This window comes from Colias philodice, chromosome 6 (genome assembly GCF_061535455.1).
Source record: "Colias philodice isolate Cphi_HAF_F1 chromosome 6, ilColPhil1 Martin Lab GWU primary, whole genome shotgun sequence".
Taxonomy (NCBI): domain Eukaryota; kingdom Metazoa; phylum Arthropoda; class Insecta; order Lepidoptera; family Pieridae; genus Colias; species Colias philodice.
The window spans coordinates 7,608,035-7,621,535 of NC_143091.1; the positions used below are offsets into that span (position 1 = coordinate 7,608,035).

Consider the following 13,501-nt stretch of genomic DNA (forward strand, 5'->3'; position numbering starts at 1 on the left):
GTAGGAAAAATAAGAATTTCCATGCAATACTGTTGAAACACGAACATTTTATGAAATAGTTTAGAAGGTAAGTTTAAGCTACATAAAATTAGCTATTGGAAGCTGTCGATTCAAAAGTGGCTTTATTTCTAAGACTTTGATCGATAGTTCGAAATCTGTGTTGCCTGTGAAACCTCGTTAGATCATTACTGATATAGCAATGGCGCCTGCGGTTCGAAAACGCCCTTCCGTCTGTTATTAATTGCCCCGCGAACAAAAGCAAATGACTTGGTAGAGGTGATCCTATGAGGGTGGGTCGACGTTATCCATTCAACTGTTGTAGACGTCCGTGCGAAAGAGAAATGTTCATTCACGATAGGAGAATTTATGACTTTGATTTACGCAAGATTTTTGTAACGCCCGCCTCGTAAATAGAAGCACAGAAGGGAAGAAATCAAGTTGACACTTTTGAACAGTTTCGTTATTATTGCATGTTTGTACCGAGTGCTGTTGTCACAATGGAACAGTTACAGGTCTCGCTCAATTGATATAGGATCGGGATAAGGTCGTGAATTTCCATATCGTCCGCTCTCCTATCGTAAATATATTCAATGGATATGAGTTCGTATAAAAATGAAATGCTCACTTGGTGCTATGCGGATTTTTGACGGACGATAAATTTCACGCTTAAAGAACGTTACATATTTTATGTAAAAAGTAGTTTGCATAATCGGCAAATTTTAAGTATGATCAAGTTTTAATCTGATAAATATTTATGTATTCATGCATATAGAGTGGCTTATATTAATGGCTTTAATTTGAAGTTACTCTATCATCCACTTATATATCCGTCTACTTTTCTCTGAGACGGATATAATTACTTGAAACTATTTGAATTATAAAGTTAATAGTAACATCATTTATCTATTATACCAGGCTTTCGTTTTACTCTTCTCGTTTGTTTCTACAAAGCGCTATATTTAGAGTGCAAGATTCGCCTACCTCTTCAACTTATTATCATGAAACAAACTACGTTATACAAAATAAACATTTCTTGTTGGATTTAAGCCAATGATCCTCTTTCCTTCGTAGAACATCGCGAGGATTTTAATCGAAAAATGACTACCGTACTTTTAATTTCGACTTACATTCCATTTTAGTGAAATGTACATATGTAAGGCAAATATAATCAACAGATTAAGATTAAAAATAAAACTACAACACTGTAATTTATATTAAGAGTTAAGAAGCGTGAATTGCTGCTATAACTTTATGATAAATTGTAACTAAGCTTGGATTGCATATTCAATGGGACCTTCCGGTGTTTTAATAATAGATGCAAATGTTTGCGCAATGCAAGTGTCACAAAAATCACAATATGCATTCGGTACACAAGTTGAAATTATTACGTTCTTGTCATCACATTGTTCGCGCGGCGTTGCAGCGACAGTTAGGTAGTTTTATCTCACACAATTTCAATTTTTCATCTGCAGCTGTCAGCTCGGCGGCGGCAGATAAGTAACGTTCGCGTTTGCGTGGAACTTTCCTCTCGGTTTGTCCCTTAACATCCTTTTACAGTTTTTCAAGCAAAAAGAAAAATCAATCATCGTTGCGCATCGCACGGATTCGGTAACTGGAGCGATCGGTGTTGAAAACTGATGTAAGAATGACAAATTTTATTTTTTTGTTTTCATACCTAGCTTAGTTACTTAACGTTGCTACCAGAGTTTCTAATATATATACTATATAGTCATTTTACATGTTGTGTAAGATAATTTCTTGGAATATCTGCTAAAATGTAGAGACTTTGAAATATCTGTTAGCATCTACAACGTGAGATTATTTATTATTTAGGCGTTAATTACTCGTTACAACGTATTATAATTAATGAGGAATGAAGAAAACGTACAAGCGTCTCGGAAATATAATAATGCCTCGTCTTATTACGTAACTATGTTCATGCGTTTACAGGAATATGCTTTAAATTGCTTTTGTGAAAAATGTTAAGGTTATATATACAACTTTACTGTTATAGACTGTTTATTTGTGGTGCTCTGGTTTTAGACTTTTCAAAACTTTTAATATCGTCATAAATCGATATTGAAAGACGTGCCGTTATAAAGATTTAGTCAGTACATAATGTTTAAGTCACATAAAGTGTGCCTACTTTGAAAATTACAATACACTGAATATATTGAAAATGTAAAAAAATCCAATTGCTTATCTTTGGTTATAAGCCAACCTACCTTCGTTCTGAACTCTCTTTTGGATGCAGAACATAACCATGACGCATCAATGACCAATGTAGATTAGGATGACGTGCTTTTAAAGTAAACAGATCAATTAATAGATAACTAAATGTAATGTGGAATATTCATGTAGGTATGTTTAGTTTATAGACAATACCGAGAGCCATCGATAAAGGAACAATAGAGCTTGTACTAACATTGTTCGCCAACTTAAATTAGTTCACAAATCATTTACCACGTACAATGTCATGATTGGCTAGCTTTGATATTGAAACGATTCTTAATAATCGCTTACGAAACGTCAATATAATGGAATAAAGCGTAATAGAATTTCAATGTTGTCGGCAGCGAAAAGTTATCGCGAATTCGCTTGTTTAGTGTTATTTTACGGACAGTTAATTGAAGCTGTAGATTGTAAGTTTGACTTGGCCGAACTTTACACCGATAACAACATTAATGAAAACTGGTCTGGATTTGGGCAAGTGGCGGTGACAGAGCGGTGGGCGGGCGGGGGTTGTAGGGATACGGCAGGCAGTCCGCGCCGCGCTTCGGCGACGTAACGTCGGTCCAACCCTGCGAGTGCGTTCCGCGGCGTGTCTATGACTGTAACACGATCTCCGTTCACCTTCCATAATGATAACCGTGATATTGCACCAGAATGAGATGCATTCAGTGTTTCGCGTGGATGTGTTTTAATATTATGTATGTGCCGGTGCGTGTATACGTGCATTGGTCGATCTGCTTCACACTTACGATGATTAAAACATGTTGAGTTTTACACGTGCAAAATACGTGGTAAATATCTCAAATCTAGATACTATAATGCTATCCATTGACATGTTTAAAATGTAGTTTTAAGATTTATTTGTGGTATTAATATTATTTTGTTTATAAAGTTTTTTTATTATTTGTACTTAATGACTTATAAATAAAGTACGGACAAACAAGTAAAAAATACAAATACCTACATATTCCAAGAAACGCTACTGCTTTTTATAAAAAAATAGTAATGGAAATGTAGTTGTAGGTAGACGAACGCGGATTAAAATTAATTCGTGTAGCGTGCCTTTTAATTAAATAAGTGAACCATTTTTACGCGTCTGATTTATTTTCATAAGGATGCTTTAACAGTCCTCAATACGCTTGATTAATGAAATATCGAGTTTATTTTAATCTGATTACGTCTGTGGAGTTTTATAATTTTAGACTGAAAATAGTGCACGCTACAAAATACTAAGAAACTACTTATTGGCAATTTTAATCCGTAATTAACCTTAATCAACGTTTTTCCTCTTAAGCTTATAAGTTATTTATAATAATAATGTAAAGAAAACTCAAACATACTAAGAGCGACAAGTTTCTTGTTAAAATTATTGTTAATTTTTTATTATACAAGAACAAAAAAAAATCATTTACTTACTTAGCTTTCGCTTAGGATTAGGTACCTAAGCTATGTTATTATTATTTTTAATCAGTACTTATTAATTAATATTCCTTCATTATAATAATGTTATTTTATCACATATCTACTAAGTACTTAATAATATTTCCATAAGATTTTACACGAAATGAAAACAAAGTTAACATGCGTTATTGTTTAAAACAATTCTTTGTACATTTCACGAAAAGTTTTGTTTCATAACAAAGTTTCATATCCAATTAGACCTCTAGTTTCTATTCGAGTCGTAATATTTTATTGCGGGTGGCAAATTCATTATTCGGTTTGTTTTTAATTAATTTCTGTTATATTCCGTTCGTTACCCCCATTGCTAATTGCTTTCAACACGTCAATGTTGTGTTGTCAAGAAAAACCTTGTTTATTGTTGGTTACCAGCTTTGTAATTTCTTTGACATTGTATGGAATATAATCCTGTGAATTATGACGACTTTGATGATAAGTTATTGGCTTTATAAAAATCTATTCAAAAACTTAAAAATGTTATTTTATTTTTACAGCTCCAACATTTTTTTTAATGTAGTGGAACAAAAAAGTAACTTGTTTTGTTAGAACAATTTAAATCTAAATATATTAAACTAAACATAATATTGATGTTTTAGCTTTTTGAAAAATACATTAGATGCAATACATAAACATCAAAAGTAAAACAAGAAATAAAAAATAATGTAAGAGTCATTTTACAATAGAAAACAAATACATCGGGTACAGTTAATCAATTATTGTATTATAAAAATCCCTGTTAAATTCAATTTACAAATTATGGCAATATATTAAGGGCCCTTAGTAGGTGAAAACGGCAAAATGGACTGTTATCTATGAGCTATAATTGAAAATTTTTTCGCACTGAAATTTCTAATATGTATTACATAACGTATGTGTGATGGGATGACTGTTTCCAAAACACAATTGGAAAAATTTTGCTCGATAAAAAAAATCCTGAAGTTACCTCTAAAATATCATATAAATGCTCATTACAACCGTATTTTACTATAATTATTCGTATAAAATCACAAATACATAGGTATTTACCTTCTCGATTTCGTGACTATTTTAGATGTAGAAAATACCAGGGGCCTTAGACAAAGTAACAATTAAAAAACGATAACGAAGTTAGAAAAGGCAAAAATGTATGGGATTGACATACGCCGCGTTAGATCACGTGGTCTATCTAATGTCAATCCCATACATTTTTCCTTTTCTAACTTCGTTATCGTTTTTTAATTGTTACTTTGTCTACGGGCCCTGGTAACTATTTTCATTCGCTTTTTGATAAAAATGCGACTAACCTAAGGCGCGAATAGCTGAAATGTAATTTATAACAAAGCCACTCATGTAAAAGTCACACATCGTTATAATATAAAAAGCTCTATTCCAAAAAAGTAGGTAATCGATAGTAATAAAATATTTTAATTGTCTATCCTGAGACAAAGTATCCTTATTACGTCTTACATATTATTTACATATGTACGAACTAGTAATGAGTTGTTCACATGTTTCACTGAATTTTATAATTTATGAGAATCTCTACATAATAATTCGTAACGCTAAAACATGTAATATATTCTATAGGATCTATTTTATTGTATTTGATCAAGCACAATATGCTTCTTTTCAAGAAAATACTCATTATTTGCTCATTATAGATTTTATGATTTGAAAATGAAGGACTATTAAAACATTGTCACAATTAATAAAGGCTTTGTCTTAAAGAAAAGCCTTGATTATTATTACCGTTGCTATTGACTGATGTTTCTTTATAAAAAGGTATTAAGGATTCGAACTGTCAAAACAATCACTGAGGTTTCCATTATAATTATTGGTAGCGAACAATTTTTATTGTTTTATTCAGTTCCATTCACGTTTATTGCCCGGCTAAAATATTGCAATAATTGTACTGCAAAACTGTACACATAACGGATGAAATTAATTATTCACGAACGATTTAAAGTGGTCCTAAATGCTGCAAACTACAAAATTACACGTTTCCAACCATTAAATACACTGGTATAGGCTCCATACGAAGGCGGGTTATTTAAATGTTTCGGCTATTTGCATACATTTCACGTCCAGGTGTCGGTAGTTCTAACACATGTGACCGAACCGTTTCACTGAAGCAGGGAACTGCTGAGCGTCGCGTTTTGTCGCCGGTTTATTGACTTAATGTCGCCTACTTCAGAACGGCAGAACCCTCGTATTAATACTGCTGACTAAAGCTGAGGGTAAAGATTTTCGATTGTACACCTACGTGGTTTAGCATACAACCTTCTCGTTAGCCTTTTTGCTTGACGCTTGATTCTGAACGGTTAGGCGATAAAATTGTTAGCGTCTTGTGATCATACAATTACGTATCTATATTTAAAACACACTAATTATTATCCATCAGGCTTATTTATCTTTTAAAAAATCACGTTCAAACGTTTCTTTTCATGATATGAATTTTTAATCAATACCTATGCGTTAAATATGAATGAAACACGCTTGCTATAAAGTGTTCGAAACGCGGCGTTAAATTATAATGAATTGATTGCGTTTTAAATCCGTTTAAACGGATTTTACTACAAACGTGTGAATTTATTATGTGTATATTTGGTTACATACGAAATGGATATTAACTGAAATGTAGGTATATTTTATAAACTACGAGACAAATCTTAGATTTTGTGGAAAATAATCAAAAGGCTCTTATTTTTGTCAGTAAAACATAAACAACATAGCCATGTTATAAACGAGGTAATTCGTTAAATTATTTCATAGTTATAAGCATGGCTTATCCTCGGCCACCAAACAGAGTGACCCAATTCCTATATCCCTGACGTACACTATACGAGTATAAGCTGTTACTTAATATTTTCGAACATATTTCCTGTGAAAATTAAACATTTTTGTACAGTGTGGTGTTTATAAACAAATTATTAAATTAAGATTTAGTTTCGATGATGACAATCTGTTGCGTATATTGTTGTTTATACATTTGAATACTTTTTATCAACGTATGTTCGTATTGTATGCTGTTTCAAATCTAATAACATTTTATTCTTAAAAGATATTCACTTGATTTATCTGCTACGGATTTTGTTTGAATGATGTATGTACTACATAAGTACATAATATATAAAATGATTTTTGATATTTATATGAAATTTCATTTAAAGAAAATGATTATTGATATGAAATGACATTTAAAGAACTCGATTGAAAATAATTATTTTGTTTTAATTAATATTATAAATTCCAATAATTTCTTATAGTTACTTTATTACTTACCGTTTTTAAATCATAAAGTATTTACTATCCGTTGTAAAAACTAAAATATTATTTTAAGTAAACATCTTTAGATAATAATCTTTGAATGTTTAACTCCAAATCAATAACAAGAAAAAGTACTATAGAAGTCAATACGAATTTAAGTTTTATATTGTGAAAGGGCCTGTGTAGTTTGTCTAAAAACTTCAAAACTAACTACTTCAGATAATAGTTCAATAGAATGGACGTGGAAAAAAACACCAAAACTTGGTAAAGTTTTCACTGGTTGGAGTATATCTGTTTAAACAATTCTAAGGCTAGTCCCCAAGTACTTAAGGTCTCATTCAGATTGGAGTTTGGCAAAATAGTATCATAAGATGAAATTCTATTCCTCAACTTCAAAGTAGTTTGGAGTAAGCTTTGTTAGATAAAGTTCGATATTCTCTCATGATATTAAAAATAAGGCATAGATATAATACTGCTATATTTAATATGTAGTATAGATACTTGTATTATGGTGGAATAAAATTATAATCTGTAATAATAATTATTAATTGAACTGAAATTAATACGCCTAATATAAAAATATTTAAGAAATCAACAAATTTCTCATCGATAAAATTTCATAATCAAAGAAAGAACTTCGTTTTAGACGTAAGGAGAATATAATACTCTGTGAATAATTGAGATCCTTTTTATTTGCCGAATGTTCTACAATCTACAGTATCGATTGGTGAAAACAATTATTTTAATTGGTATTTACGTTATATTTTCTCTTCAAAATAAACAATTTACGCATATTATTTTCTCAGGGATTTAATGTAATTTATCCTAAGGCACTTTTAATCTGTGTCGAGTCTCATTAAGGAGATTTTAATTAGGAAAATCGGGAATACGGATTAGTAGAAAACTTTCACAATGTTCAAACTAAGTAGATAAAACTTTTCGAGTTAATTAATAAAGTTGTGTTAAATGATTGTACTATCAACACTCATGAGGTGAAATATTTTGAAATATATGACTAAAAGCGCAACCTAATAGATGATATTACTATTATTATAAACATAATACTAATAATTAATTAAAAAATACCATTTATACTGTTACAAAATCTTAAATTACTTACTGTTAAACTTTAACGTTACGGAATAACTAATACGGAATAAATAAGACTAATTCACTAAATAAATCCTATTTACTCACGTTGCTACTTCTTTGTCTGCGTTATCCGGAACCAGGAACATCGGGCGCTTGTCTTAACACAAAAGATAAATACCAACGTAAAACAAGAGAGGTAATTGAGATAAACAGGTGTATATTCTACTCTATAACTTTCTGACTCCAAGTGTAACACATAACAAAATCAGCGAAGTTTGTCTACAAAGTTAACTCACCTTTCGGTTCGGCGCTATTTATTACTTTGCTTATAAACCAATTTGTTCCTACTTGTTCGCGATATGATTAAAATATCCTTTGTAACTGGATAGCATTATAGTATCGAGATTGAAGATTGTTAGAACGTTATTAAATTGTAATAATATTTTAGTTTAAAGTAAATTCCAATGAGGCCAATAAGGACTGAAGATGAACAGGCCGGGCTTCGACTACACCGCGCCTGTCTCCACCACATACTATGCGACGAATAGTCGACCGCCTCAGTACGACCGCGGGTACAACCAGCTCGCTCCAGTCCCCGTCTACAGCCCATCATCACACCCTCTTTCGAATTACGCAGATGTCTACGAAGGCAATAACGATACCACGCTCAGAGCTGAGGAGAGACATTGGTACATAGAAAATCACAAAAATATTCAACCGACTTACTCCCCCAACAATGAGATCGTGCCACAGGAGATTAAGGTTAAAAAGGAAGAGGAAAAGAAAAGCGACGCACAAATTATAAGATCAGAAGCGACTCAAGCACGCAGAAGAAAAGAAAATCGATGTTCGTGCGAGTGCTGGCCTAGTTCTGACAATAATGAGGTACAAAACGGTGGCAACGCAGCTACTACGCGATCTCTATCGGGCGTCGATATGGTTGCATCGTACGGCGTCTTTGGAACTTCTCAGGATGATGACAGTTCAGGTTTCGGGCGGCTGTCTGAAAAGAACGCGGTGTACGGCCAGACGAGCAATGCTCCAGTGCAGGGTGTGATAGTGAATCAACAAGGAAACAGTGCTGTTGTGAGATCAGCGAGTACGACAAACTCGGCTTGTGGAAAGTGTTGTATGTGGTCGTCGAACGTTCAAGTTGCGAACTCGGAGGACTATTGCTGGATACATTACTGTAGACCAGCACTTATTGTGTTGCTGCTGTTATTTTTTCTAGTTCTGTTGGGAGTTTCTACAGGGTTTCTATTAACAAATAATTGTAAGTATTACAATTATTGTAATGTAAGTACTATGTAGATTTATCTAGGTCATTAGAAATAAGGTTTTATCATATTGCTATTTACGTAGCACATATCGATATTAGCAATTTATGAAGTTTGTAAATATTTAATATCGTACGTTGAACATATTTTATTTGCAAGTTTTATTGGACTTGAATAATAAGTATCGAGTTTCAGTATCATTCATAATTTTGGATACGCATACAGACAACTTATAAATTACTTTAAAAAGTACTGAATTTTTTATTGGATGAAAATTATATTTTCATAACTAAGATTTAATAAATGAACATTATTACCATCACAATGATTATTCCTTTATAGCCTAAAAATAATATTAATATAAATATAAAACCTGTATAATTTAACATTCACGTAATTTTCTCGTTCTTGGTTTAGAGCTTTACACAGCAACTTTTCATTCAAATTTTTATATCAATATTTAGAATTTAAAAAAGCAAAGGCTGTAATTTAACGTGTAATGTGTAAAAAGGCTGTAATTTAACGTGTATCTAATAATCTCTAATGTAGTGTGCACCAAGATTGTTACCAAGATTTATTGCAAAAAGCTTTAAATTCGGACCAAAATCAACATTTTCCATCCGTTCATTCAAAAGAAAAACATAACAAGCGTCTAAAAGAAAAGTTCCTTGTTCCGTAATTTTTATTACATCTGCGTATGACATTTTACCTGTAATTTAAAGTAGAATCAGTAGAAATGAAATAGTAAGGTGAACAAGTATGGGGTGGGTGCGGGCGGTACGTTCCGCTCGTTTTTCTCTCTGACAGAACATTTATTTTAGTGCCACTTCGAACGCCACGTAGACGATTTTAAAATTCCAATGAAACTAACAGAATTAAGGGATCGGATTAATATTCAAATGCAAATAAATTGTGGTACTTTAAATATTGGATTTGCTTTTTTAATTTAAATATGAGATCAATTATTATAATGTGGTTAATTGAAAGTATGATATTAAACATAACATTCAATTGAGGATTGGCAAAAATGTTGTTTTAGGTTTTTTTTGTGTTTGCGTTTGTGTTCGGATAATAAATTGAGCCGGTTTAAACTGATAAAACTGTACACAAATATCGAATGAAAACACTCAATAATGAAATTACAAGTAAAACTGCGTGTTTGCAGCAACAGAGGCAATATCAGAGACAGAATTTTGGCCAAACGACGCACGAGTTGTAATCACTATTGTATAACTGGAATAAAGTGTAAAAAAGTACCTATTTCGAACTCTATTCAATGCGCCATCGAAAAGTCGAAACGGTTTGTTTGAATTTCGATTTTTTTTTTGTTCAGAGAATTAATTTCCACCGGCGTCGTTCGGGCACTGATTCACGAGTCACGTTCGGCTTAGCTGCGAGAGCCGGGCGCGAATGGTTAATCGAACGATTAATTTTCACGCTGTTTGAGCACAACATTCTTGTGTAATGTACGAGAGATTAGTTTTATATTTTGTACGAACTATTATGGACATGTGTATACTGTACATTGTATAGATAGGTATTAACGGAATGACGTTGCTTTTACTCCGGTCAATGAACGGTGCGTAGCTTCAAGTAGAGAATAATGGTATAAGGATAGCGTTAATGAAAACTGAAATAGGAAACAGATATGATAACTTTCATATTATTATGTTAGTTTTCTGCTTACGTATTTCTTGTTTTATTTAGATTTCGATCACAGTTAACTATCAATGTAAAAGTCTGTATGTAAAAGTACTTTAAAAGTAAGAGTTAAGTCCAATATTATTTTTATTCGATCTTGTCTTAATTTCCGATTTGTCTAAATTATTATGTACATTAAAACTATAACACACGATGTATGAAAATAATAGTACTAACTAGTTGACCTGCAATTAATAGATCACTAATATAATTGCATAAAGCATTCACGCGCGTAGTTAATTAAAATAATTTATCATATATTTCGCGAAGTCGATAATATATTTGCTCATTAATAAAATTTAACGGTTTTAAATAGCCGCCAAATTATATTGCCCCCACGGGTGATCAAAAAGCAAAGTCATATAAATCACGCGCATTGCTACGCCAGTGTCCTACACAATAAAATAATTGAGTATGAAGCTATAATTCATACAACGATAGTGAATTTGAATAACTGCTGCTTAGCACGCATATAATAACATTAAAAAAGAATACGGTACGGTAGCCCCCAACGATACAATGCTCGAAAGAAATATGACGAAAGGAGTGATTTATACACCGTAATTATACCTAGAATAAAACCAATAAGGCATTCATTTGAAGGACACAATAATCGCAATTATAATGTTCGAGGAGATGTATAATGCCTTAATTTCCTGGCTTTTATAAATTATACTGGAGTAGTAAAAGGAGTATTACCGATGAAGAATGTAAGGTCTAAAGTTGAAAGATAACCAAACGAAACGTTTGGAGAATATTTCCAATTTTGAATATGATATATTCTTATTTCTTACAAAATTATTATATCATAATACTAGCGACCCGCCCCGGCTTCGCACGGGTGCAATGCTGATACTAAATACACTACAGAAAAACTGTGAACGTTGTATATAAAAACATAGCGGCCCGCTCCGGCTTCGCACGGGTATAAAATAGATAGCCGGGCGGCCGGCCGGTACCGCCGCAAACTCTACGTCCCGCAATTTTTAAATCTGTAATATCTTCGAAAATATTCACTTAAATCATACGGTGTAAAGGGCCATATAGATCTATATTAAATGAACAATGTATTCGAGGTATTTAATTGGTTAAGGATTAATGCTGTATTGGTTAAAATCGCATCGAAAATTAGCCATTATTTGTCGTAAAAATTAAATGACAAAAAAAAGTTATTGTGGGTTATCCATAAGAGATAGACATATACCATCGCGAACTTTTCTGTAGACCTTTTCAATGTGTATAATACTTAGTACATTATTTTGATAAAACTCGTAGGGTTCAGCCTGCGTTTGCAATGTAAGCGGAAAAAATGTAATTTTTTACGACATCACATTAGAAACCTCAAAAATAACAGTACTTCTCCACTATTTAATGGATGTTATTATACATACTAGCTGTGCCCGCGACTTCGTCCGCGTGGAATAGTGACTGCATAGTAGGTAGTTACTACTTAACTTTTATTGAATAAACACGTACTACCATAAATAATTAAACGAACTGTTAGTAAAATTTATTACTAAACTGAGCTAAAAAATAAAAATGTTGTGTAGTTTTATGAAACCACGGTAAAAGTGAAACTGTTCGAACGGTTCCGAACACTGCTTTGTGTAGCGCATGTCGCGTGACGGTCGGCTGCCGAGTAGGTATACCTACTCGGCAGCCGCGATACACGCGACATGCGCTACACAGACCAAAAAGTTTGAGACGATGTAATAAAAGTTTCACTTTAAAAATAAATTCCTTCCTTGTATGGATGTTTTTGACAATATATATAACCGTTTCTACGAAAAATCTATTTTTTCATTCGTTGATCTCAAAAATAAAAATTCCAATCACCAGAACGACAGGAAATTTTAATAATTTATTTTTAATTGTGTTTTGCACAATTTTGTTAAATTACGACTGGATGAAAATTTTGTTCGTGGTCGTCGTCGTCGTTGGTAAGGTGAACAAATCCTTATCAAAACATCATACGCTTAAGACAATAATTAGTATCGATAGCGGATTCTATTCCTTTGCGTTTTGACGTTTGTCTCAGCGCTCAGATCTTTCCTGTCTCACGCCGTAGTAACTAAACCGTTTAGACCGTACAATAAAAATTAAATAAAAAAAAACTCAACGCAACGAAGAAAAGTGCATAGAAAAAGGAAAAAATGTTGTGTGGTTTTATGAAACCACGGTAAAAGTGAAACTTAGGCACAAAATTATCGTATTTGTACGATAATGACTCCGAACACTGCTTTATACCTACTCGGCAGCCGACCGTCACGCGACATGCGCTACACAGACCAAAAAGTTTGAGACGATGTAATAAAAGTTTCACTAATTTTACAAACTTCCCGAAGATCTTTAAAAATAAATACCATTTTAAATATTTATAAAAATAAAAAAACAAAGTCATCGGGGCTGCCATACCATCATTATCATATCATATGCAATTATATTTTTTTTATAATGGTACTTAATTTTAAAGATCGTCGGGAAGTTTGTAAAAT

General features: G+C 32.5%; 1 protein-coding gene across 2 annotated transcripts in view; it reads left to right on the forward strand.

Moving 5' to 3' along the window:
- The window catches only part of LOC149487836 (agrin-like), a 136,583-nt gene that overhangs the window by 76,610 nt on the left and 46,472 nt on the right, over positions 1 to 13,501 (forward strand). The window contains exons 1-2 of one of the 2 annotated variants that reach the window (XM_089696510.1): positions 2,775 to 2,930; positions 8,477 to 9,301. The exons of the other annotated variant lie outside the window; for it this stretch is intronic. Coding sequence (XP_089552636.1) covers positions 8,515 to 9,301 — 787 coding nt within the window. The 5' untranslated portion in view covers positions 2,775 to 2,930; positions 8,477 to 8,514. Of the gene's footprint in view, positions 1 to 2,774; positions 2,931 to 8,476; positions 9,302 to 13,501 lie in introns of those variants that run through there. 2 annotated transcript variants of the gene reach the window in all.